Below are 26,528 nucleotides of genomic sequence, written 5' to 3'. Positions count from 1 at the left end.
TAAACTGCGCTCGACAGATGAGCTGAGGAAGTGAGCTGAGGATTAAAAAAAAAAAGAAGAAGAAGAGGAAGAAGAAGAAGAAGAAGAAAAAAGTAGAATCCCACCAAGAACAAAAAAATACAACTTGTCAAATAAGTTTACGCACAAGCTTAACAAGAAAAAATAACAACTACGATGCTTTTTTACGCACAAAGATGATTTGCGCCAATGACGCGCTCGCCCCTGATTTCCATATTCACATATGTTGGCAAGCGATTCACCTTTTGTTAGAAAATCAGCACTCTGTATTTTTTATCTGATATTGAGAACTTTTTTTTCCATCTCACAATCGTGACTTGTATTCTGAATTTTGTTTTTGTTACTATTTCCCCCTAATAATTCTGACGTTTGATCTAATTTTTATAACTATTATCAATAGTTAGAATTTATTACCATATATTTATGCCTTTTTATCTCATAATCATGACATTTATCCTGAAAAACACACTTTTTACCCAATATTTATGACTTTTATCTGATTTTTAAGACTTTTTATCTAATAATTTATTTTCTATCGAATAATGATCTAATAATTATGAATTTGATCTCATATTTATGACTTTGTATCTCATTTGTGAATCTATCTTGTAATCATGACATTTAAACATTGAAATTTGCCCTCAATTTTTATGGCTTTTTGATCAATAATTATGACTTTTAACCTCATATTTAAGGTGTTGAAAAGGCAGAAGAGAGAGTGAATTATAAAACGTAATATCTCACCAAAATGTGGTGCCTACATTATCCACAATGCAACTCAGTCACTAAGTGACATCAATGGAGGCAGTCTATCACATTAAATACAGCTTCCTCTGGAGCCACAAAAGGCCAGCGCACAGTGTGTGTAGCAAAGGTTCATGGTTTGTCTTTTGTCTTTTTTTTTTGTCGTTTTACTTTGTGTGAGAAGCTGCGACACTGCCCTAACATTTCCATAACAACATGCATTGAGAGGCAGTGGCTCACATGAATGTAGTCAAACTCGAAAGTCTTTCATTCACTTATTTGTGATGTGGCCTTTTACTGTTTGTGCCAGCACAAGTCTCGCAATCTCACATCAGAGGGAACAGACTAGAGTAGCACAGTACCTGGGGCCTGTTGCAACAGGCGAGTTTCACGTGAGTTTGTTGCCGACAACACAGCTAAAATTAGAGTTACATTCCTGAGAGGGTGGGGAACACGGCTGCTGTAGATTCTGGTGGAAAGTAACTAAGTATAATTACTTTTAAGGCGCTTTTACTTTTACTCCGGCATTTGCATTTTGTGCTGCGTGATACTTCGCCACAGTTCAGAGGGAAATGTACTTTTCACAGCACAACATTCACTTAACTGCTAGATTACTGGTGACTATGATGGTTCAGGTGTTTCGTAAAAACAAGTTTGACAAGTTTACAGAATATGTCACTTTATCTGACACATCAGAAAAACATGAGCACCAAGCAGAGATGTAAATGCAGTTTCTTTAAAATTAACAAATGGGCCAATATGGAATAATTTATATCATGCATAGACTGTGTAAAATATATAAATGGGCCATCAAGTTGTGGAATAATTTTACACAACTCAACTCAAAGGGTGGCTTCATGAAGGGGGGACTGCTGGTGTAAATTAGCATTCTTCCTAAATCCATCCTGTTCTTTAATTAACTCTGTCCCTGTCAGGTAAAAAGATAAATACACATTGACTTCTAATTCATATATTGATAGAGCTTTAATCAGGCTTCTATTTCATTACCCCTATTTTCAAAAGTCAGTTTCTCACCTTCATCCTCGGCTGTCTTTGAACTGCATCATGCAGTGATCCCATGTCCGTCTGTTCACGGGCATTTAGAGGCCTCTTTGTTTCCTGGAGCCAGCTAAAACGTTTCCTTGTTAGCCTCAGTGGTCGATAGTAAGCCGAATAATAACCTCAGCATGGAATTTCCTTTCAGGAACATCTTGAGCTCCTTTTTGTGTGGAGTGAAAAAAGTAATCCAACACCTGTGGCACCATGAAAGGGGGTCTTACAAGTAACTTACAAGTTTTCTCTGCTCCTTTACAAAGCATCAGAGCTATCATATGTGACAGCATTAACAATGAATGGTTTAAAGGATAAATCCACCAATTTCCCATATTTTAGCATGTCAACAGGTCTTGGGGAGTATTACTGCATATGTGGAAAAAGTAAATAATGTATTTTGTGGCTCCAGAGGAAGCTACATGTAATTACCTCCACTGTTGTCATGCAGACACTAAGTTGCATTGTGGGTAAAGTTCTGAAAAGGAAGAAGGGATTAATTAAAAAGAAAAAGGGGGAAATATCTCTGCATCTACTTTTTGAATTTATGTCAATAAACTGTCCATTAAATCCAACAGTGTTATTGGAGTGCAATGTTAGAGCAGTGGACCTGCTTTTAGGAACCTGGTTCGCACATTACAATGCAAACGATCACTGACTGATGGCAGTTAATTAGATTACACACAGCTTCCTCAAAAGGCTTTATACTACTTCTCTACATATGCAGTAGTACTCCCCAAGACCTGTAAACACAACCCTAACCTGTATGCAAAAATATGTGGAGTTACCCTTTAAGTGCGGCCGGCAGAACCGAAACAAGCTGTCTCACCACTACTTGTAATTATAGAATCATTTATTATAAAACAGGTTGACAGTCAATATAGTTTATATACAGTATACACCATGCTGTGACATAAAAGGCAAATGTAAAAGTGATAAAAGAATAAAGAGCGTGGCCCCTACAGAGGTGTAACAAAGTTAAGGCTTAAATGCATATAAAATGGAGAGAGTTCATTCATAAAACGATGGCCGCATGAGGCATCAAAGACTCGCGACGCTTCGGCTGAGAATTCATATTTTCCGGCAGAGGAGCCCATCTGTACGCGTGGCAGAGTGAAGGTGGAACATGTCACTGTTGCCACTACGTCAATTGCTACAAGAGCTCAATTCAACCTGATATTGGGGGCCGTACAGAACAAATCACACAGATGATTCATACATGCAAATAGGCAATTTACATGTATGAATAACATCATCGGCCATATGTGACATATGACTCTCTCTCTCCGCCTACAGAAGCCTGTGGATGATCTGATTAAGTTGTTTAACAATGCTGGACTGTGGATTTCTCTGAGGAGGAACTCCACAGGACGGTTCAAAGGATGTATCTCAGTCCACAGAGCCCCTTTAACCCAAACATCAGTAATAACGTGGTGAATTCGGCGAGATAAATGAATACAAATGAATATGTTTTCAGGAGAGTTTTGTGTGATTTTAACCAAAACAAGCTTTCACTCCTTCTACCTGAAAGCAGAAGCTCTCACTTTCACCGCATCAGCCGGAATTTCAATTTGTCTTTTTGAGTAATAGCTGTGGAATTTCCTTTTTCGTTAAACCGTTTTTTTTTTGTTTTTTTTCCAGGACCGCCTTGAGCATATTTTATAACATTACAAAAATATGTAAAGGAAAATATATCCATCCTTCTAATCAGGAGTCACACATCCTATTCAGGGGTGGCGTTTAGCAAAATGGTTACAGAATGAGTAAACAGAAGGCGCTGACACGTAATGGGGTGCGTTACGGCTACGTGATTGGTGAAACATAGCAAACACTGACGTAAAAAAGTGGCACGATATACATGAATACACTTTATATAAGCATTCACCTTTATGTTCACTTGCCAACCGAGCTAACGGAAGACTATTGAGTAAAGTAAGCGGACGACCATATAAAGAAAACAAAAAGACAATGTTAGCTGTTGTAACACAAAAGGTTCAAAACGTTTTCCATGTAGCTGCCTGGAGCAAGTTGGTTCTTCTGTTAAGTCACATAGAAAAAAAGAAATGTTTGCGGCCTGTCGTTCCCAGGCCTGAAAGTGCTGAGAAGTCATCTTTGGATGTCCCCGATAATACTATCTGGTCAGCATGAAAGGAAAGGAGGTGATACCCATCAAAAGAGCACCTCTTTACAAAATACTTTTACAATCTGGAACCCGATCTTGGGTTCAAAGTCCATCAGATAAGCGCCGAAGTCACAGGAAATGTCTGTGATGGGGGGACAGGAAATGTGTGTGGAGCTCAGATGAGGGAGATCCGTATAGGGATGGCAGGAGACTCTGTCCTGTGCTGAGGGGTTTGATGGGACACCACATGTTCCATCATCGTGTGTTTAGTCATGTGCTTTATGAGGTACGTCTCCTGGGAGGAGGGAAAAAAAACAACAAAAGAGGAAATCAGCACTTGAGCGCACACCTTCGCTGCAGCACAGATCTTAAATATACGACTTCCAGCTCACCGAGGTGTACGCCCTGCCGCAGAAGCTGCAGCAGTAGGCCTTGGCGTTCTTGATGGCGTGTGCGGAAAGGTGGATCTGCAGGGAGGCAGAGTCCGAGTAGGCACGGTAACAGTTGGAACATTTGAAGGGTTTGTCTTTGTTGTGCTGCCTCTGGTGAGACTTGAGCAGAGGATAGAAAACAGAAAGTCAGCCCCCGTTCACGAATCACCGCAGAAGCTATAAGAAAGCAGTTAATGTTTACCTGCAGATTTGACAGTTGTGTAAAAGCCTTTTCACATCCTGGGTGAGCGCATTTATACGGCCGATCGCCTGTGTGGATCCTGAAGGAGGAAACATGATACACACTGAAAGGAGGCTAAATGGAATTCAAGACAAAGCCACATATTCAAGCAGTATATGTAACTATCAGGTGTGATGACTTCCTTAATTTTTATTTCCTGTTTTGTGCGAACATACCGGAGAGGTTGTTTCCAGTTAAACATGTTGAACATGTTTGTAATCTGTGCCTGTACAAAGCAACAAAAGCTGGCCAGTTGATGTTGCACAAGGAGTGCTAAAATAAACAAAGGGACTCTCTTTCAGACTGGGCAGAACAAGATCCTTTCTTAACGTGGTCCTAATGTGAGCGAAATTTTTTTTTATTTCTCATCAGTTCTAGGGGTAGACTGATTATCTGCCTGGCCGATTTGTGTGTCTTATTGCTGATAAATACATGAATTAAAAATGCACCACTTTGGCCCAGCGTGAAAGCATAAACTAGCAGGAAATGGAGATACCAGTGCCTCGAAATAACACTTATGTACAGTACTCATTCAATAACAATAAGAGGTTTATGTACTAAGGAGGCCATTAGAGGGGTAATGTCTTCTTCACAATCAGTGTTAGTGGTATTCCTTGCAGGGGCGTAGACCCGCCTTGGCATTTTATCCTTCTGTTTTTTATCCATCGAAGAGAACAATGCCATCCACAATCAATTAACTAGAGGGCAATCTGCCTTCACTCTCCCCTCCCGTCTACTGCCAACCACACATGCTCGATGGGGAGAGAGATGCTATCTGGTATTACATCCCTCCTGTAAACCACCGACTGTGATGCGACCTCTCCTATATTATGTAGGCCCACTTGTGCGGTTATTTTGTACAAACTTGTATGTGCACCGAATCCACCGCATGATTCCCAGTGTTGGGCAGTAGCGCCATTACTAGTTTAACTACATTTCTCAGTAGTGTGGTGGTAGCGTCGGTGTTTTCTGCAAAAGACAAACTTAAATAATAAACAAATACAGTAACGTTACATACAGCAGGTAAGAGGTGGGGAAATGAGGGAACAGAGGAACATTTGAAAAGTTTACATTACTCTGAATTATTACTTTTGTAAGTTTTAACCAGCGGAGGGTACAACAAAAATGCAATTTCTACAAAACCAAATTATGGTGGTTAGTCAAAATTATTAGCTTAAAATGTATGTAGATATAGCTACTCGAACAGAGTGGGACTAATAAAAATACACCTTTTGAAACTGCCAGTTATATGTGATACTGGTAGACGGATAGAGAACTTTATTAATCCCAAAGGGAAATTTAAGTGTCACAGCCACTTGACATAAATCAAAATGCCACAACAATGAGACAGGTAAAAGAAACAAATACAATTAAAGGCTGAATTATATACCATAACTAAATAGACAAACTCAAATATAACATATAAATATCAAGGCTGAAACTAGAATCCAGACTAGAGAACCTTAACGAAAACTATAACTATAATATACTATTTGCAGAGTATCCACTGTTTAATTATGTTAACATGCTGAAGTTGTTCCAATATATACATTAAAAAAATAGCTTCGATGTAGTTAAAATACTTTTGCCATGTTGCTGTAGCTTAGCTTGCTACATTGCAGCTTCAGTGTAGTGAAGCTTAATATAATGTAGAGTAACTACTAACGGAATTGCGGGTGAAAAAAAACCCCCAAAATGCGATGATTGGTTTTTGGGCGTCTTATAAAAACCCTTCTGCTGACAAAGAAAGCGGACGACGTCGAGAAACAGAACAACTTGTCTCATAAAACGAGTTGCCCTCCACATTACTCTCTGTCCTTGAGGTCAGTGGCCCCTGTACTAGGATGGACAGACAGAGATTTGAGGAGGGGCCCAGAATTTTGTGCCACAGCCTGATGTCTGGATAATTCACAGATTGCAGTATTTAATTTCACCAAGCACAAAATATTCCAGCGTTTGCCCTTTTCATGAAGACGACAATATTGTTACTAGGATGTTCACATGGCTAACTAGAAAGTAATATTCCTGTTTATGAGCATGCTCGTAAGCATATACAAAACTGGGACTTTTGGAGACGTCATTTTGCCTGTTTGCATCACAATAGGATTCTGTTTCATAACTTTCCACCGGCGGCGGAATTGTTGGACTGTACAAACAGAACCTCCCTCTTTCAATCCTTTAAAATCATCTTTTTGAAAAGGTCGGCATTGTTATGCTTGGTTAAATCCGAAGACCTGTTGACATATAAGTCATGTTGATTGTGCTGTTTTAAAGCAGGTGTGTTCGTCCATCAGAAGAGAATGTGGGCTTCTCTATTGCATCTCTAACAAAGCCCTGCACACAGAGCAAAAGGCCGCTTGACGCAAAACCCCAGTGAAGATGTGAGCGTGCTGTACAGACGTCGAAAATAATGCTCCTGAAACCTGAATGATATCTGCACATCTCTCATGGCTTTATTGTAAAAATGCTACTCTCTGAGTATCCAAATTGAACAGAACGCTTACATGACTGGTAAACACTGTCATACTGGGAATAATACAGGAACAGTAGTGTGCATGTAAACTCCCTCTTTCAGGAAATTGAGTCAGGTCTACGATGCATTGCATGAAACCTGTCTCTCAGCAACAACTTCAGACACAAGCAGAGAGAACTGGAAATTTCATAACAGCTTTTGGTGACAACAGAATAGGTGTGATCTGACCTGGTGTGCTGCTGCAGATGGGAGAGCTGGCGAAAACACTTCTCGCAGTAGGAGCAGCGGTAAGGTTTGACGCCCAGGTGTATGCGCAGGTGCTGGGCCAGGTACGACGCGTTGGCGAAGGACTTGGTGCAGTGAGGACACTTATGAGCCTTCGCCTCCGTGTGCGTTTTGGAGTGAATCTGCATGTCTGACTTAGAGAAGAAGGTCAGCGGACAGACTTTACACCTGAAACGAGAGCGCAGCGAGAGGACAGACGCCGTGAGGACACACATGACACGGAGCGCTCGCATACTGCATGCTGCGCAACCGCAGTGTTTCTGTCACGGCAGCGTTATTGTGTTAGCGTGGCTCGGACGACATCCCTCTGCTTCTGACTGCTTGTTCCTCTTTTTACATCTCCTTTCTTTCAAATATGTGTAACAATGTAGCGCAGCTTTGCAGTGCTTATGGTTTACATGCGCTTTGAGTATAAATCAGACTTTCACTTCTCTACACGTGTTTGATAACTTTGGTTCCTTGTAACTTCCTTGCATCAGATTGCATGGATCAATTATTTAATCAGCAAAACAAAAAAAAATACTTTGAAAACTGAAAAAAAAAATGCTGAATATCAATCTGGCAGAGGGGAAAGTAACTAATTACAGCTACTTTTTTGAGTATTTTGTCTGTTATTTTACCTGTAGTTACGCATGCACTCGACCATGTTATCTACTTGATTACTTTTGAAATCATAATTGAGTGCTGAGTATGCCTGCTACAGATAACGCCTCAAACATCAACAGTTAAAAAGTAACTTACACTCTGATTAATCCTGAATGATTTGTACTTTTACTGAAGTATCATTTCAATAATAGTAGTCTTACTTGTAATTAAGTAACACTTAAGCGATGTAACTGTACTCATCCTTGAGTAAAGATGTTCAGTACTCTTTCCACCACTGCTGATAATCAGTTGTCCTCGAACTATATGAAGAATTTATTTTTTCTTGTACTTTTGATACTAACATACGTTCAATATCAGATACTTGAATATCATACTGAAGTACTATTTGTAACGGCCAACTTTTACTTTTACCAAAGTAATATTTAAACACACAAAACAACATTATCATCCGTCGATCTGTCAGTGGGGAAATGTAACTTGGTGTTAGCGGCTGCGTGATGCCAACAGTTTCTGTACCTGTAGGTTTTTCCCTCTTTGGCCGTGATGGTGACACAGGACTGGTCGTTGCCTGAGGCGAGGATCGGGTAGGGCACCACCAAAAGGGAAGACCCATTCTCAGCTTTGATCTTCTTACGCCCTCGCTCCACCTTCGGAGGGGGGCCGAGGAGCCCCACCAGACCCCCGTTGTTCTTCCCATGGTCCATCCCGTGGCTGCAGGCCAGCCCCGAGATAAGGTGAGGTGTGGGGGCTCCGCCCAGCCGACTGTGGCCGCTTGAGGTGGGCGTGGTGGGGGTAATGATCTCTGAGGTGTTGAGGTTGCCTGTTCTGGATGCCAGCGCCACACCTGATGGGGGGAGACAAGTGAAGACAAGGACATGATTACAATACGTTTCAGAAGACTCAGAGTCCCAATTAAAAAAGCTGATATATAGGAGTAGTAATAGTACAGAGAGGATTTAAGTATATTTATCTGTGTATTTATCTTTTATTTATCTATTATTATTCAATATCTTGTATTTAAAGTTGGACTAATCTGAAAAATTTTAATGCAAGATGAAAACCTGACAAACAGCTACTCAACGGCGGTGCAGTGTTGGTATAGCAGGCTGGTTGGCAAACAGTGATATCTGGCATACAGGCTTCTGTAATATGACCTTCACTTGTAGTAGTGTTTAAAGGATAATTGTTCATCGCATATTGACTTTATCCTCTCTACCTCTATAGGAGTCCAAAATCCCCCAGCCTATTATCGGTACTAACAACCAATGAAAGCCTCAGGCAGCCATTGTCAACAGAACGAGTCTCTGTTTGTGTGTGCAGGCTGACAGAGCTGCCCCACCCTTAGCGAGGTGCACTGTCAACAGGCGTGAGGGTTAGAGAGGTGTAGCAACAATTTCCACCATTAGTTACCTGAGACGTGGTTCGTCCTGGATGGATGGTCGATGAGTTGACGCAGATGCCAGTCTTCCCATAATCCTCTGGCTTTTAAAGCTGTTTTTTCGTCCAGATTCAAATTAACATCCCCCAAAATACGACCTGGAAAAATGTGCAAAACACATCTTTCATCATCCTGATGAACTTCAGAGCCTCAGTACTTTTTTATGTTGACAGAGGAAAAAGCAAGTATCAACATGGGACTGAGACTTGGCTCCACTCCCTGAACTGTCTGCGGTTCCACAGACTTTATGCTGCACTTACAAAACAATGATAATGACGGCAAAAATCAGTCTTTTCTTCTCCTCCTGACATATTTTAAGCCCTTAAGTAGAACAGGATTGCAATTATAACCTTTCCCAAACAAACTGAGCTTGCCGATTTGATTACAGATGGATGGATTATTGGGATGGCTGATTGTGGGATCTGATATTCAGAAGTTTTTGTGATCATTGGAACATGACATACATTTTTGATTTTTACTGCAAATATATACTTACTCCAAATATCGTGTCCTTGATTACTAATAACTGTTACCGGCCCTGAAAACAACAACATAGGTTGATCTCTACATTTGATGAAGGTGACAAAAAAAAACATTCAGTTACCACAAGAAGCACTGTCAACACCAGACACACATATGAAACATTTGAAAATTCGCATTGCATCAATTCGAATCCTGAGAGTGGAGAGACGGCGGGAAAAGAGAATCAGACACGACAGCAACAAAGTTCTCAGACTGGATGTGAACCGGAGACGTTGCAGTTCATGGTCAGAACCTCAGCACCTACGTCACCAAAGAGCTCAGAAGTGACAAGATTTAAACCCAAAACAGAACTAATTCTAATTCTTGAATTGTGAAACATGTCATGTGCTCCAGTTCATGTTTAAAAGCAATAAATATGTTCAGAATCATCAAGTATGTGTTGTATGTTTTTTTTTTCCAGTTGCTAAATAGAGAACCTATAAATAGCATTAAAAAGAAGAAGAAGCTGAAGGAGTACCTGTGACGGAGCTGGAGGCGGGGCGGGCGTGCAGGGCGATGTCCGGCTGAGACGGGCTGTGGCCGTGGAGGGCCGGCATCTGCTGGGCTTTGGACATCACGTGCTGGACGCCGTCCGCCTGGTTCGGGGGAGCCAGCAAGGGCTGCTGGGAAGGTGCTGAGGCAGCAGGCAGATGGGACGGTCGGATCTTCTCTGCCATCAGCTGCTCCTTGATTTTATTGATCAAGACTAGGTTATCCAGCTGACCACCAGGAAACAACATTTGTGACAAGAAAACAGCCATCAGTTCAGTCACAGTCACTGTGTGAGGCGATGGATCCCTCTAGTGGCTGATACGTGACATAGTGCCCAAACTTTCAGTTAACCTCTGTGACAAGCAGCAGCTAGCGGCCTTATTCAACCAGTGGTTCACAACTTTATGGCTTTTGACCCCTTAAAATAAAGCAAACTGGTCTCTGATTTCTCTGATACGAAGGATTAGAGTCCAGCATGGATTGTATCCAGTAGTTCACAAGAAAAGAAAGAGAAAGAGAGTGTCTGACAGATCGTGCTCATGAATGCCTGTATCAGTTGGTGACCTCTCAGATCCATCAGGAGACCCCTTGAACTGTCCTGAACCAATGGTTGGGAACCACCGTATAAAAGGAATAGTCTGATTATACTTGGAGAATAAACTGAGTCCTGTTCTGCTGTGATTTAAATAAGAACATTGAAAACACTCTCATATCTGTAGGCCAGCTATAATGTATAGCTTGAGCCAGTTAGCTTAGCTTAGCACAAAGATTTGAATTGAGGGGAGACAGCTAACCTGGCTCTGTTCGGAGGTAAAAATTTGCTTTGCATCACCTTTTAAGCTCTGTTAAAACATCACACGCTGCTTTTGTTTTTGATTAGGGCAAAAAAGATATCAAATGACAAGAGATATATAAAGTTAAAAGGCTACTTGTTGGTTTGACACATTGGTTTTTGTACCAAAACAATTAACTCTCTGAAGGATCTGGTCAGTGGATTTTGTTAATGTTTGGCTGCTGGCTTTAGCTTTATATTTACCGTGCAGACTAGAGTGGCATCAATCTTCTGATCTACTTCTCTGCTAGAAAGTGAATAAACGTATTTCCAAAATGTCAAACAATTCTTTTAAATAGTACTTTATTTAAAGTAACAATTTCAAATGTCTTTACTTTACAAACATGTCTGTGAGGTCAGTGACTCTCAACTTATGAGGCGACACAATAGTGATTGAGTCTGTTGCCCACTGAACATCAAGTATTGCAATATTTATTTAAAGGTGCACTGTGTAGTTTTGTGGAAGAAGAAAATAACTTTTATTGGCTTGTGTTTTGTACCTAAACAAACTAAATAAACAAACGCTCTTTGTTTACATGACTGAATAAAACAGAATAAACAAACTGACCTCAAAGAACGGCATCATTTCATGCTGTTTTTATACTCTTTTACAGTTTTACCTCTCTAGCACCAAACAGTTTTCTAGGAGCCTTATTTTCCTCTGAGAACAGCTTGAGTTTGTATTGTTATTTTACATTACATCAGTATTGTTAATGTTAGGTGATCTGAGTTTCTTTTCCAAAACAACATAGTGCCTTTTTAATTATCTGCAGGATCATAAATTGTGCGTGTGTGGCGACATTCCTTTAAAAACGATGTATTCGTGAATGACGTACTCGTCACATTGAAAGCTTTTCACTGGCCCAACACCAGCTCACTTTTATCACAAAGTCATATGTGTTTGTCCGTGAGCTCAGCCAGGATCGCTGTCTTTGTGAAAAATGTGTCTGCAGACTTAAAACAATAGTCCTTTATGCGTTTGTTGACAGTGGAACAGTTTTGAAATGTTGCAAGGAGCAGTTTTATTCAGTCAACAGGAGTAATGGAACGAGCTGAAGGAGTTGTTATGGGAGAAAGGCAGCACACCTCCTCAGCAGTGTAACCAACAGCATTCACCGTGTCCTGCTTGACACAGACTCAGACACCAGATCACTGATGATCACAGACTGATGGAAAAAAAATAAAGACCAATTCATGCCCAACAGACTGACCAAATCAACCAGGACTGAAATCTTCCAGACTGATGCTTCGAAAAAAATGAACCCTTACAAAGAAACATCGACTGTACAATGACTTTGCAGTGAATACCAGAGTCACTCACCTGGCCGGGCATGGCAGGAGGTGGAGGCCAAAAATAGGGATTGTTAAAGCGAGGTTCAGCCATCCTGAAATGAATACACAAGGGTTATAAACAAGGTGAGCACAGATCCTCCATCTGTCCCTCAGAGAGGGGACGCCTCATTGCCGGTCGAAAAGGTGAGTGATTTAATCTTTAATGCTTACATTCTTCGTTTCCACACAGAAAATGCAATAATGCATTTAAGTTTAACTAAATGCAGCTGGAATTATTTTTCAACTTCCCTCTCTTGGTCATTGTATCAACCCCCCGGCTGTGTTCATCCCAAGTTGGCAACCACTGTTGTAAAATATTCCTTAAAAATGTCCTACTTGAAAATGATGTGAAGATCTATTGTTAGTGTGAAGCCGGTGGTTAACACTGTGTCAGTAGCTCTCCACCCAAGCAGCAGCTGACTGTTTGATGTGATAAATGGAGATAACTTGCTCCAGTCTTGTGATAGTGCGGCCAGTACTGGCTTATCCCCCTCTCCCGAAAGTGCGAGCGGGAAACGCGTGCCTCCACACTTTTCCCCCCTGAGCCGACGCTTCGTCGCACGTTGACGGACAGGAGGGGTTCGCTGCTGCCGCGGTGAGTGAAGTCAGCGAGAAAATGTTTTGAGTCCGGAAGCTTTTTCTTAAGATTTCAAACCACGAGACTAAGCGATGGGCACACTGCCTGAGAGATAGGCTCCTTCTCATGATTACAAAAGCTACAGAATGGAACCCTCCCAAAGCGGTTATCAGACTGAACAGAGAGGTTTAAAAAAAAAAAAAAAAGAAAAAAGATGTGCCTCAGATCCTGTCCTCCTCGACACGTGGGGCCCCTGGGCAGCTAAAGTCTGAGAGGAAACAGGGGAAGTGTTGCACAGTCTCACCTCTGACATAGACAGAAGCTAATGAAGATGGGAGTAATATGAGGATGCTGCACACTGATTTGTGAGTGACACAGCAGTTTCTTTTTCTTAATATCTACATATGTGACTGACTTTTAAATGAAGACATGTTATTTTCAATATAGGCTGCAATTCAGCACACAAGCTGTTTTGTGTGCTGTTTAGATGTTCAGAAACTTCTGGGAGGGATTTCTCTGGCTGTTAAAGTTACGATCCAAAGGCCCGTCTCTCCATAGCTTCTCCTCTCTTCTCTCAAACTCGTATGAAGTTCCTTTTTTTAAAACATTTTTGCATTGCGTGCTTTGGCACGCTTCACCATTCCTAAGTCTGTTTGGCTTAGCGGAGGCATAACACAGTCCACGTCTGCGGGCCAAGAGAAACAAAAACGATACGTTCGGGGGTACGAGCGTACAGTAAACCCCACAAAATATTTCTCTAATGATGCCAGCGGGGATCAGTTTCCCTTCCTGGAGGCTTTGTGCCTCGAGGGGAGCGGGCTCAGGGGTTTTGACTGCCGCTGGACATCTTTGTTTCTTTACTTTTGAAGAGGTGACACCCTCCAATGGCAGCGAGGGTCTGCATGAGTCTTAAAGTTCCCCTGTGTTGTTGTACATTCATACTGCGTGTAACGTCCTCAGCATGAAGAGTCCAGGCTGTGTTGCTGTTGGACTGACTGTAGGACCACTCGAGCCAGAACAGTTTGATGATTTTGTTTTCAGTTTTTTTTTTGTTTTTTTTGCACAAATGCAGCTGAGTTTCTGCAGGACCTGAACATTTATACTTTGGTGTTAGAAGGTTTTAAGTATTTCCAGCAGGTGGGAAAATGGCATGTACATCCAGTATTTCTGATGCAGGTGCTTTAGAGAGGAGCTCAATATCTCTTATAAGAATACGACACACATTTCTATAGGATTAATCCGTAGGTTACTGAATTGTTCGTGTGAATAAAATGTCAGAAAATAGTGACAGATTGCCATTATCACCATCTGAACAAGGTGATTGATTCAAAGTTATTGTTTTTATCCGACAAAAGTCCAAAACCCAACAACTTTCAGTTTATAACAGCATTGTAACGCATCAAGCTGGAAGCTGGAAGGCCAGAGGGTTTTGCTCTTACTTCATTATCAAATAAATATTAAAGTTTTGGTCCTGTTTGGCAAAAGTTTTAATCACCGAAAAGGAATTCATGCAGTGTGATGTGGAATGCTAGTTTCTAATAAGTCATCCTTTAAGAAGGGTCAGTAGTTGTCACTCATGGCTCTATTAATGGTTAATTACTAATTTACAAAGATCACTTTAGCCCAATAGTCTCAAACTGTGGTAGGCAAGCTCCCTCTAGTGGTCCACAGAGGAATCCAAGAAAGGTTTTTGGCAAATAAGACCATTTAAAAATAATAATAATAATAAAATTATCAAAATAATAGACTTTTAAAAGGTTTAGTCTCTCCCGTGATCTTTTTGTTTCAACTTAGTACGCACGGTTAGTTACCAGCTAAACTCAAACGGTGGTGGAGAGTAGGAGCAGAGGAAAAATGAAAAGTTTAAAAAGACTCTCACTCTTTTCAGCGTTGACTAGTGATGTCAAAGTGACGTCCTTGCAGGGTTGAATGAGGGATGAACGTCACCAGGTGAGCCACACATCAGCCTTATTATGTTCCATGTCTTGGTCATCCAACCTTCATCAAGTAGGATGATATTCCACGGTTGGGTTAGTGCCTGAAGCTGAAAAGAGTAGGCTCACACTATACTCTATTTTAACATCGGCGATGTGACACAATGTAAAAAGTTTGACTGAAGCCATTTATAACTACTTTTGAGTTGGCATGCTGTGCAAAATCTCCATGAATTAGCATAAAACTGTCGACTTGATGGACTGAAATCCTTTTGTTAATGACCAACATTTATAAACGGAGACTTGATGGCTGTTTACAAAGTGCAGAATCCTCGACCAGTTCTTGATGGATTACAAACTGCCGTAACTAAATACCAGCCAGAGCTGCAGCGATTAGTTGATCGATCGCTTAGCCGAGTGCCAAATATTTTGATCGTTTCAGTCATTTATCAGGGAAAAGTGTTAAGTGTTTGTTTGTTCCACCTTCTTAAATGTGAGGATTGTGGCGCTTTTGTTCTTCTGTTATGCTGGCAAATGAAGAGTCTCTGGGTTTGGGACAAAAGAATCATTTTAAAGATGTTTTCTTTGGGCTCTGGGACGTTGTGACAAGAATTTTTCAGATTTGTTTTGACACTGGCACACTGAACAGTTCATTGAAAAAATTGGCAGATTAATCGATAATGACAGTAATTGTGAGTGAGAGTGATTCTAGCCCTAATACCTCAGACCGATATTACACAACCTGGCAACCCAAAAGAGCTTCTTTTTTTTTTTGTATAGGTGCACTATGTTGTTTTATGAGAAGAAAGCTAAATATCTTCCTTTTTTTCATGTGTAAACAAACTAAATAAACAAGCTCTCTTTGTTTTCACAACTGAATAAACAAACTGACCATTAAGGACAACACAGCTTCATACTGTTTTACTTTGTTTATATGTGGCGGACCCTGCCACCTCTCTAGCTTTAAACAGTGTCCTGGGGACCTTATTTCCCTCTGAAAATGGCTTATTTATTCAGTTATGGAAAAAATAAATGTTTCTGAATTCTATCATTAGCTCATCAATATTGTAAATATTAAAAATGTGAGTTTGAATTTCTTCCACAAAACTACACAGCGCCCACTGAATGGCCTATAACTGATTTATAAAACATCATTACATAACGAAGCCTTTTGTTAAAAACTCATAAATGATGGTGGTGCTCAGGTAATATAACACCAAACTCATCTGCTATAATGTAGCTGCTGCTATTACTGAATTACAATTTGGTGTTATAATAATAGTCCTACAGATGACTAGCAGTCAGTGTCACCACAAACGAAAACTATCTTGAAAATCTGAAATATTTCAGCTTCGGTGAAATAAAACACAAAACAGGTCTTGACTGTCAGATCACCTGTAGACAGACACACACGGTCCAATCTCTGAAACTAAAGTTAGGGTTTAACTTTCCCTCCTTCCTTTGTACCTGCTGTGCTTTATCACCCCTCCGGTCAAAATCCGCCCCCCCAAAGCAGCAGAATCTATAAGATGCTTTTCTGTTTTGTTATTAAACGTGCAGCAGCGGCAGCAGCTCGCTGGAAAGGAGAGCATCTCCTCCACACAGAGAAACGACGATCCTCCGCAGCGCTCAGCAGCCTGTCCGCCGCCTCTCCCACATTCTCAGACAGTTTATTAAAAAATTTCAGACAAAAGGAAAACAAAAATGGCAGCCCCGTCTTATTTTTATAAGCACTGGACGCCATATTCTGCAGATCCGAATATTATAAAGAGGACGATTCTCCCCCAGATGTGACCGAACGCCTCGTACGATCGCGTCGCGATGTGCCCATATTTGCATTAAAGCGATTGTTTACTTTGATTTGCAGGTTTGAATAGCCCGGCTCGAGGAGGAGAGGGGGGGAAGGAAAGAAAAAAAAAAAAAGGAAAGGAAAAAAAAAAACGCCTGACACTTCCTACAACAATCATCATGCCTTCGCTGAAAGCTCTGCAGCCGCCGAGACCATAAATCCTAAAACGTCGACGCGAAACCGCGGCGCGTAATGAAAAGCTTTTTTTTTTTTTCTTTTTAATCCGCACGACGCGGCGGAGAGAAGAGCCCGCTCCTCGGCCGCCTCCTGCGCTGCAAAATGCTCGCTTTTGTGTGACAACTTTTGCATGACTTACAACAGAAAAACGGTGACGAAGAGACACGGGAGAGCTGCGTGTGTGGGAAGAAAGAAGAGAGCGAAGAGAAGAAGAAGAAGAAGAAAAAAAAAACAACACACGCACAAACACACAAGAGGCAGGGAGAGAGAGGAAGAAACATGCACGGAGCGGCCAACGTACCTGAACCAGCGAGAGAGGAAAATGTTTTATAAAAAAAAAAAAAAAAAACGGATTACTCTCTTCTTTTCTGCTCGCTCCCCAGTCGGACTTCAAACCTTCCGGGTCGCCTGCTGTTCACTTCTGGGTGCTGCAGGCGTCCAAACACTGAGCTCCAACTCGATTTTTTAACCCATTTTCTGGTTTCTCGGTGAAAACGCGGGCGACTCTCTTCTGCAGAGGCTGTGAAATAAAACGAGGGGAGATCGTATTTAACATGTTTTTTTCCCCCTGCAGGCTGACTGTAATGTCTGAACATATTATTACATCTATCTCATGCATGCTTCATCAGGAACGTGCAGAGGGAGAGGGGGGTGTTGGGGTCCCTGAGCACCTGCAACCCCCCCATGACCAAAGTCCCCCCTTTTGTGTAGTGCATTTTTTTTAATGTCATTTGTATTTATTTTTGTTGAGTTCTTTGGGTCCACGGCCCTCATCAAGGAGAACAAGATAGCGATTAACAGAATTTAGCACCAGCTACATTTACATTTTTGGCCGTTTAGCAGACGACCATCTGATAACACAACACTGGCTTGCTGACGGCACAGACGACAGTGGTTCAGGTGAATAGGACCACTTGGCTGTGGGGAAAGGTTCTTCTGGGTGTTTATCGCTATTTTTGCGAGCGTAACAGTTTCGTTTTGTTCCGCAGCTGCGCTCCATGTTTGGGAGAAACAGGCCTCCAATGTTTGAGAATCTACAAGAACGCTTTTGCAAATCTAGATTGCTGATTAACCCTTTATCAGGCACTCATTGAAATACTTCAAAATTACATTTTAAGAAATACATTCTTGTGTCAGTGGTAGCTCAATTCACATATCCTTATAATTGGCGTGTATGTCAGGTGGTAGCACAGGCTGTCCAGCAATTGGAAGGTCACTGGTTCGAATCCCGCTCCCAGCAGACGGGAAAAGCACCACAGAAGCACAGCTTACTGGTTTTGTGTTTATCGCGACATTTCATTCAGATGCCTCATGAAGAGAGGAGATTAAAACAAAACGAAACGTAGCAGGAACCAACAAATGGTTGACGTTTTTTGTGAAACAGAAATATGTTGATAGAAAAAGCGTGGCAAGTACTTTCCTTTCAGTCAGACTCATCAATTAATCAACTATTTGACGCAGCTCCTGTACCAGTCCTGTTTTAAGTCCTGTTTTTAGCCCCTGCCCCTCTAAAGTTCTCTGCACGGTTCCCTGCACTTCACCACGACCAACAGCCTCAAATAAACACAGATCAGGCTCCAGCATTAAATACACACTGAGAATAATTTGGCATCCATCTTTTTCCAGCTCTCTGTGAAGTCTGGCTGTCTGTCCCAGGTCATGACGATCATGTACAGTACGTATATGGTGTAATCCTCTCAGCAGCAGCGTGGCAGGCCGCTAATATGCTCTGTGCTGAGCTCAGCAGGAGATGGCACTGCTGCCACGGCTACAGAGGCTCAGCCGCCTCATGGCCGTCGATACAAGGAGATACACATGATGAACCGTGAATGTTAAAAAAGAATGAAGCATTAAGTGGTGCTCAGATTCAAAATTGAGGTTATGTTGTATTCAAAATAACAAAACAATAGTTTGAAAGTGCTTTTAAAGAGGTGTTGATTCTACTCTGTTGCCTTTCCCAGAGGCTGCAGCTTGTGGCGCTGTTGAATCTTATTGTACGCAATATTTTGTCCACCCAAACAATAACATTAGAAACTTCATTTGTGAAGCTTTCCTACTCAAACCTGCAGGGACGTGTGCTGTAAATAAAACAGGTCACTGCCGTCAGATCACCTGTAGACGCCTTTGGGTAAACTTTCCGTCCTTTCTGCATCATCCTGAAGTTATCCTTTATGTTTTTGTTGTTACGCTTGTTTGCTGCCTAATGTGTGTCAGAAATCAATTCAAGCAAACAGTTTAACTCAGCTGTAACTAACAATTTTCTTTAAAGTCGATTCATCTGGCACTTATTTCCTCAATTAAAGCACCAACGAGAGCTTAGATATAGATAGCTCTGTTCACCAAACAGTAATAACAGCGTGCAGCCTGTAAGTTGGTCTTATATTACTTGCGTACCACTAAAACAAATGATAAGAAGTTTCAACTAACGGCTTAATAAATAAATGTCTTACTAATAATCTATAGATCAGTTATAAGTCTCTAAGAAGATCTTTTGGGTTGCCAGGTTGTGTAAAATCTCTCTGGTATCAGCGCTGCAACAATCAATTGGTCTCACAAATAAATTTTTTAATCTGCTGATTATCTTCAGAATTAATTGATTGATTGTTGTCGTGGTGAAAAATGCTCATCGTAATTTCCCCGAGCCCAAAGACAAGTCTTAAATATTGCATCTTTTGTCCAGCTGACTGTGACTGAACGTAAACACAGATGGTTTCATAATTAAATATCTATTACACTGTGCGATCAGCATTTATTTCACAACGAAAAGCAGAACACTCGTCTGTTGTTTGAGCGAGATCGTCAGCACTGAAGCCGATCCTGTTGTTCTCTTGTATAAAGCACGTTTTCGCACTAAAATCCCAACTCTCCCTCGGTGAGCCGGCCGCATTCTGTCGCTGCTCAGCCCTGCACACACACACGGCTGCCTTGTACCTGCGTAATCACATACAAAGTAACACACGCACACATTCAAATTTATGCTTAAATATCCATAGCAAATGCAAAACTCTACAGGACTCCAGCTCACGTCCATCACTCTGTTGTTGTTTAAAACCTCGCTAAGGACACTGAGCTTCCCAAAACTGTGACTTCATGACTATATATACACAATTTAAAGTGTAACCTAACATTTCAGAGCCAGTTTGCTGCAGCTTCTCAAACATGAGGGAATACATCCTTCATTTGCCAACAGAGAAAAACAAATCGTCGCTTTTTCCCCCTTCCATCTTTGACTCAGCGTGGGAGAGATGTTCTCGAAGGGCCCTGAAAGAAACATTTTATCATTTACAATATGGTGACAATTTGGTGACCTCCGCTAAAGAAGATCATGCGATTCGATCAAAAGCACACACAACTAAACTGACCCTGCCAAGTCAAGTCAAGTCAAAAAGTATTCAGACACGACATTTTTAGTATTCAGATGTAATCTGAGAACACGCATAGTGAGGCAGACCTGTCCAAACAATGCACAGTGGCTGTCTGATTGTTTATTTAGCTGTTCATAAACAACGAGGATGTACTGAAAAGCATGAATGAATCCTCGAGTTTCCAAAACCTGGCATTTACACTTTTTGTTGTCCGGATTATAGATTGAAAAGAATATATCCCCAGGACACGGCTTCATCTTTGGCCCAGTCATGAGATCCACAGTCTGTGAAGCTCACCTGCATGTGTGTGTGCGTTCACCGTGAAATGACAGACTGTAGTTTGAACGAGGTGGGTGTATCAAGGTTTGAACACGACACACACACACACACACACACACACGCACTTTGCATCTCTCACTGTTAGTTAGCTAGTTGCTCGACAGGTTTTTTGGCGTCTGTACAAACAGGGGCCACACCCTCTGAGACGCACATGTTCTCTCACCTCCACACAGGCCAGGTGCAGGGAGGGGAGGCGAGGGGGAGGAGGGAGGAAGGAGGAGGGAGGAGGGAGAGGGTCATTATCCCCCTGAGGGTGGAGCAAAGGGGGGGAGGTGAAGAGAACGGATGAAGCATTTTGAAGCTCAGACTGACATGCTGCGCCTGCAAGTCCAGGTAAGAGCTAATGAGACTTCACAGCTCTGGATTTCTGTTTGTTTCCGTTTAGCGAGTGTGCTCGGGCTGCAGTCAGGTGACCGAGACAATGTTCTTCAACAAATTTAGCCAGTCTGATTGTACAGTGTCATGGTCAGGGGATGGGAATATTGACAGTTGGGACACAGCTGGGTAGAGCTAGTTTGCATCATGGCACTTTTGTTTTGTTGAGTATGATTTTTGAAGAGAGACAGATGATCTTATTCCTGACTTTGCACATTTCTCATCAACTGTACACAGCCGCCTGGTTTCAGGGTTCAAAACTTAAGTAAACAGTGACATTATTGATCTGCAGCCACAGGGTTTAAATGTTCAATGACAGTGGAGCGATCACATGCACATATTAATGTGAGTGCGTAGAAATGTTTCCAACATCCAGCGTCAGCAGGAGTGCCTGGCATTCCTTAGCCCTTTCACCTCGAGGCAAAAGGTGAAATTCAACCTGTACCTGTATGTGTTTTGTTGCAGCCATGGATGGTGTGTTGGAGAGAGCGGTGGTGTTGTGTGTATGTAAACTGGCCTGCAGTCTTCTCTTCCTGCCCTCCTTGGCTGCCTCCCACAGTCCCGTCAGTTTCTGCTGCTGCTGCCTCCTGATCTTCACCGACTTCCTGCTCACAGGTGAGAATTAGGACACGATCAGATGTACTGTGCAGCAGCTACACCACCTGTAAGAGTTCAGTTGTGTTCTTTTCATAAGCACTCTAAGGAAGTTTTAACCGGCTAGGAAAAAGTCTCCATTTTATTCTGACACCTGTATTTGACCTCCATAGATCCTCAGCATGCACCCGGTGAACTGTTGTGTTTGAAAAAAGAAAAACATTGTTTGAAATACGGTGCCTCTTTCTTTCACTCACTTCTAAAACAGCCGAGGTGGGAAATACAAATACTTTGTTACAGTACTTCACTTGAGTACCCCCTACACTTTCAAAACAGATTACTGCAGTTTTAGTGCATTTGAGGGGAATTATCGATGTTTTGTGCAGTGTTATTGCATGCTGCTTACCAAAGCAGAAGACTGATTTCAACCTATCAATGCAAGAGAAGAAGAAATGACGTAAAACACCGAACAAGATATAAACAGACAGAGGGAGACTTAAATGGGGAGAATCGGCATGGAGTGACAAAGGCTCAGGTTTATGTAGCTTAGTACAGAAATGTCCAGTACTTTCTTGTATTTACTTGTGTAAATAAGTTGAAGCAGTACTTTGACCAGGCCCTTTCTTTGCACAAGTTCCTGTGCCTGTACTTGAATAAACAACTTGCACACCCTAGCTAGAAAAAGCTCTTCAGACATGAGGCAGTGGTGCTTGTACCGCTTCTGTCCACAGGGGGCGCCAGAATCGACAACATTAAAAGTTCCCTGTAGCAGCTTTAATTAGGATGCTGGGACAAGTAGTTGATCAATGGATTAGTTGAACAACAGCTAAAGCCCCGACATGTCAGCTTCGATGTGAGGATTTTTGTTTTATCGGTCCTATGTGGTAGCAAACCGAACATTTGGAGATTTTTGGGTGTTGGCATGACAAAATATTATGACATTGGTATTTTAAAGTGGCACCTTTGATTTCAGGAAATTATAATGGGCATCTGTCACCATCTCCTTACGATGTATTGGCCAAATGAGAATTCAACGAAGTGATAGTGGAAATGAAATGTAGTTGCAGCCCTACAAGAAAACAGGCAGAAACAACAGACGTTTTTTTTCCGTCCTCACCTTCAATCTCAGTTTAAGATTTTGTTACATCATAACTAATTTTGAAGCCAACTGTGATAGAAACTTGAAACTAGACACCTGCAGTGCATATTAACATGCTGAATAGACTTCTCAATGACGTAGGAGAAGTGAGCGATGAGCAACGTTTGAGGGGTTAAGGAGAAGATGCAATTTTATGAATGTCCAATGAGACGATTTATCTTTTTTTTTCTGGTGGGAAAAACATCACAGACACCGAAAATTACTATTCCAAGCAGGGTGTTTTCATATTTCTCACAAGATGTCTTGGGGGTGATCTTTAATTTCATTTTCTTTTCTTTTTTTTTAAATCGATTGAGCTGCTGCACATCTCCCACTACTCTAATCCAGTCCAGTTACCAAGCTCTATAAAAAAACTTATCTTTTTTTCTGCCACAGTTTTTCTGAGCTTCCTTTACATCATCGGGTCCTGGCTGACCGAGCTGAACCCAGCCGGTGATGTCATCGCCCTGCGCTTCGTGCTCTTCCTGAGCCACGTGTACGGCGCGGTGCTGCTCCTGATCACACCTGTGATTGCTGTGGAGACTCTGACCAGCCGGCTGTGGCCTTACTCTGCTGTCGCTCACAGGACAGCAAGTCAAACGGTGACGGACTCTGACGGACGTTGTGTCGGGGAGGCGGAACACAAGGAGGAGGACAACCCGGACGAAGACGGAGAAAAGAGCTTGTCTCATGCTGTCAGCTACCTCTGCTGCCTGTCAGTGTGGGTCGTCGTCGCCCTCGATGTCAGGTGGCGATGGAGGTGGGAGGAAGTGTGGGCTGCTGCCTGTTTGCACACGACCAACTCCCTCATCAGGTGTTTGCCCAACCTGTTCAGCCCCACGTCCAGCACAGTGAGCCCCTGCTGGGTCATGGCCTTCCTCTCCCTCCTCCTCCTCCTGACCCTGGGCACGGGCCTGCACAGGCAGCGCCGGGCCCCCGCACAGATGACACAAAGACAGAAACACGGAGGTAAAGAGAAAGGGTACGCTTGCAGGCAATACCTCGCTCCAGCACAGCCTGTGGACCCTGCCATGCTGATCTCAGCGGCAGCACAGTGTGTTGACCCAGAGAAAACAGAGAGCAGCTGCGGCGTTCGCAGAGCGTGTTCCTGGAACAGCACGCAGATGTCGGCGCGTCACCATGGAGACTTTATCCTCAGCTCCCCTGGGTGTTTTCCTTTAGGACAGGAGCACAAGAGGACAAAGGCAGGTACACCCCTGACATTTATCACCGAGGACCACGTGGACTCACAGCACAGGAGCCAGTGTGGGTGGCGACCGTGGGGTTTTCCCTGTCTGTGGGTGAACGTAATGATAGGGATCTCCAGTGTGCTCTTCATCTTCGTGCTGCCTCTTCACCTCAGTGTGAACATTTTTCTCATCAGGACTATAGAGAGTCTGCTGGATCTGTGCTTCAAATCTTGGGTTTCATCTGCAGCAAACACAGGAAACACTCATGCTGAAACGCTTGCATAAAAACCAGAGAGGCAAAAAAAAAAAAAAAAAAGCCGGCGCTGATTGGAGGCCATCTGCAACACGATCCCTGGATTAATATTGCATGTGTGCAGACAGCAGGTCTGCCTGTCAACATTGGTTTGAGTGTAAATAACCATTTCTGAGCAGGGGTTCACATGCAAGGAATAATATGTGCAATCTGCTGAAAGGTGCTGAGGAGGCAGGTCGGGGCGTGCTTGGTGGAAGCAAACTACACCGGACTGGAACAGACGGCTGGAAGGCCCGCCTCTTTATTCTTCAGAGCCCTCAGATCTGCAGCGATTTGTTGATACACAATGAGTTACAGAGTGAGCGTCTCCACTTAAGACTAATCCAGGGGCAAACAGTGTTTTGAAAGTCGCGATATGAAGTGTGCTGATGCTGCACCACTTAAACGCTGGTTAAAGCGATGTATAAATAAATACTGAGTGACTTGAGGGTGTGCCACAGATTCCTTCTTTGTAGTTGCGTCTTTGTTCTTAAGTCAGACGGTTTGAAAGGATTGCACTCAGTCCTCAGAGGTAACTAATTACACAAAGTCAAGCACAGTACTTGAATAAGATGTTGAGTATTTCTTCCATTTTATGCAACTTTACTTTCTACACCATGACACATCAGATGGAATGGTTCAGTTCACGATTCATCAGTACTGATACAAATTACTGGCATCGGCTGAACTCGGCTCCGACAGTACTCGGCGATCATACAACAAACATCAGTCATCAGTTCCGCAGGGACGTAACAATGTTTTACAGATTTCCAGTTTCTAATAAAGTCAAAAATTGTTTCTGACATTAATATTTTGTTGTCTTCTGGGGTAGACTGGGTGATATCGGCCAATAAATTAGCTATCAGCTTATTCATGCTCTAAGCAATCATTACTACATCAGCCTTTTTTTAAAACAAAAAACTAAAAAAACTAGCATCGGTCATCATCAACAATCAGTTGTAACAGGTCCACCAAAGACTGTCTGTTTTGTTGATATAACTCTTCCAGGCCAAAAGAGGGTAAATTCTCCCGTATCTGAACCGATCAAGGCCACCAGCCAACAGCCAGTTAGCTTAGCCGAGCACAAAGACTGAAAAACGGGGCGAAACAGCGCTCTGTCTCAAGGAAACAAAATCAGGCTAAACTCACAAATCAACATTAACTACACTAAGTTCAAATACACTTAATTACAATTACATCTGTTAGCTTGTGAGCTTTAGAAGTGCTAACTAGAAGTTGGATGCTGTTAGCTGGTCCTCTCTTTAAGCTAAGCTAACTGTCTGTAGCCTTGTACATGGGCGTTCTCTTAAAGCGCAGCTAGACGGCCATCCAACACTTTTCGCCAAAATGGCCATTTCTGTAAACCAAACAATCAAATTGAGGCATGTTGCTCCTGTGTACCGACACAAAGAAATATGAGTTGGCCCGGGTATTGTGTGACTGCAGAGTTAAAGGAACGTATCACAACATGCAGAAGTCTGGGTTTACTGCCAGCTCGCATGTAGAGACAGAAGCTGTGGCGGGAAGAAATGTGCTCACGCACCCTGAAGTGACAAGAGTTTGTAGCCGGTCCAAAAAGGCGAGCGGGGGATGCACAGATGTCGACACCAGAGGGCACTGCGGTACAACAACAGCTCCCAGCCGGCTGACATGTAAACAGACCAGCAGGGAGGATGCGACAGGAGAGGGATGAGGAGGACAGAGGAAACAAACGAGGGCCTTTTTTTTTTTTTTTTTTTACGTTGTGCACACAGATACTTCAACTGCAGCTCACTCTGATTTTTGAGAAATTTAATGAAAAAAAAAGGGCCAACTTCCTCTGCAGGGGTTATTTTAGGACGAAAGGTTAATGAAAGCAGTTGATTTGTGTCTTGGAGGATTTTTTTTTTTTTATGATGACATTAAGAGGAAATGTGTGAAATTGTTGCTATTTTGTGTTGACTCCTCAGTCAAAAAGTCAAAATGTATGTATAAAAATGCTACAAAAAAGTCTTATAAGGGTTAAAAAATATTAGGATATATTTTAAGTGTATAATCAAATAGGATTGATTATAGATTATTATAACCAGATCTGACACATTCTGACATTAATAAAAAGAATAAACATGGCGT

General features: G+C 42.2%; 1 protein-coding gene across 9 annotated transcripts; it reads right to left on the bottom strand.

Annotated features, from left to right (window-relative positions):
* Nucleotides 1-2,650: 2,650 nt before the first annotated feature.
* Nucleotides 2,651-25,261, bottom strand: znf362a (zinc finger protein 362a). 9 transcript variants are annotated; one of them, XM_037101173.1, is made up of 13 exons: nucleotides 22,758-25,261; nucleotides 22,203-22,225; nucleotides 21,900-21,992; nucleotides 21,720-21,807; nucleotides 12,576-12,639; nucleotides 10,409-10,649; nucleotides 9,905-9,946; nucleotides 9,381-9,506; nucleotides 8,487-8,814; nucleotides 7,308-7,532; nucleotides 4,568-4,646; nucleotides 4,327-4,485; nucleotides 2,651-4,229 (listed from the first exon to the last, which is right to left on the bottom strand). In XM_037101173.1, the coding sequence occupies exons 5-13, from the start codon at nucleotides 12,636-12,638 to the stop codon at nucleotides 4,110-4,112; spliced, it is 1,383 nt and encodes a 460-aa protein (XP_036957068.1). In that variant the 5' UTR covers nucleotide 12,639; nucleotides 21,720-21,807; nucleotides 21,900-21,992; nucleotides 22,203-22,225; nucleotides 22,758-25,261; the 3' UTR covers nucleotides 2,651-4,109. The 9 variants fall into 9 exon arrangements, with proteins under 9 accessions (XP_036957068.1, XP_036957072.1, XP_036957075.1 ...); XM_037101177.1 differs by having other exon boundaries at nucleotides 10,409-10,616; nucleotides 22,758-25,257; XM_037101180.1 differs by lacking the exon at nucleotides 9,905-9,946 and having other exon boundaries at nucleotides 22,758-25,258.
* Nucleotides 25,262-26,528: the final 1,267 nt, after the last annotated feature.

Source organism: Acanthopagrus latus, chromosome 6 (genome assembly GCF_904848185.1).
Source record: "Acanthopagrus latus isolate v.2019 chromosome 6, fAcaLat1.1, whole genome shotgun sequence".
NCBI classification, from domain to species: Eukaryota; Metazoa; Chordata; class Actinopteri; order Spariformes; family Sparidae; genus Acanthopagrus; species Acanthopagrus latus.
Note: the sequence above shows the minus strand (reverse complement) of the source record. Positions and strands in the feature narration are given on the sequence as shown.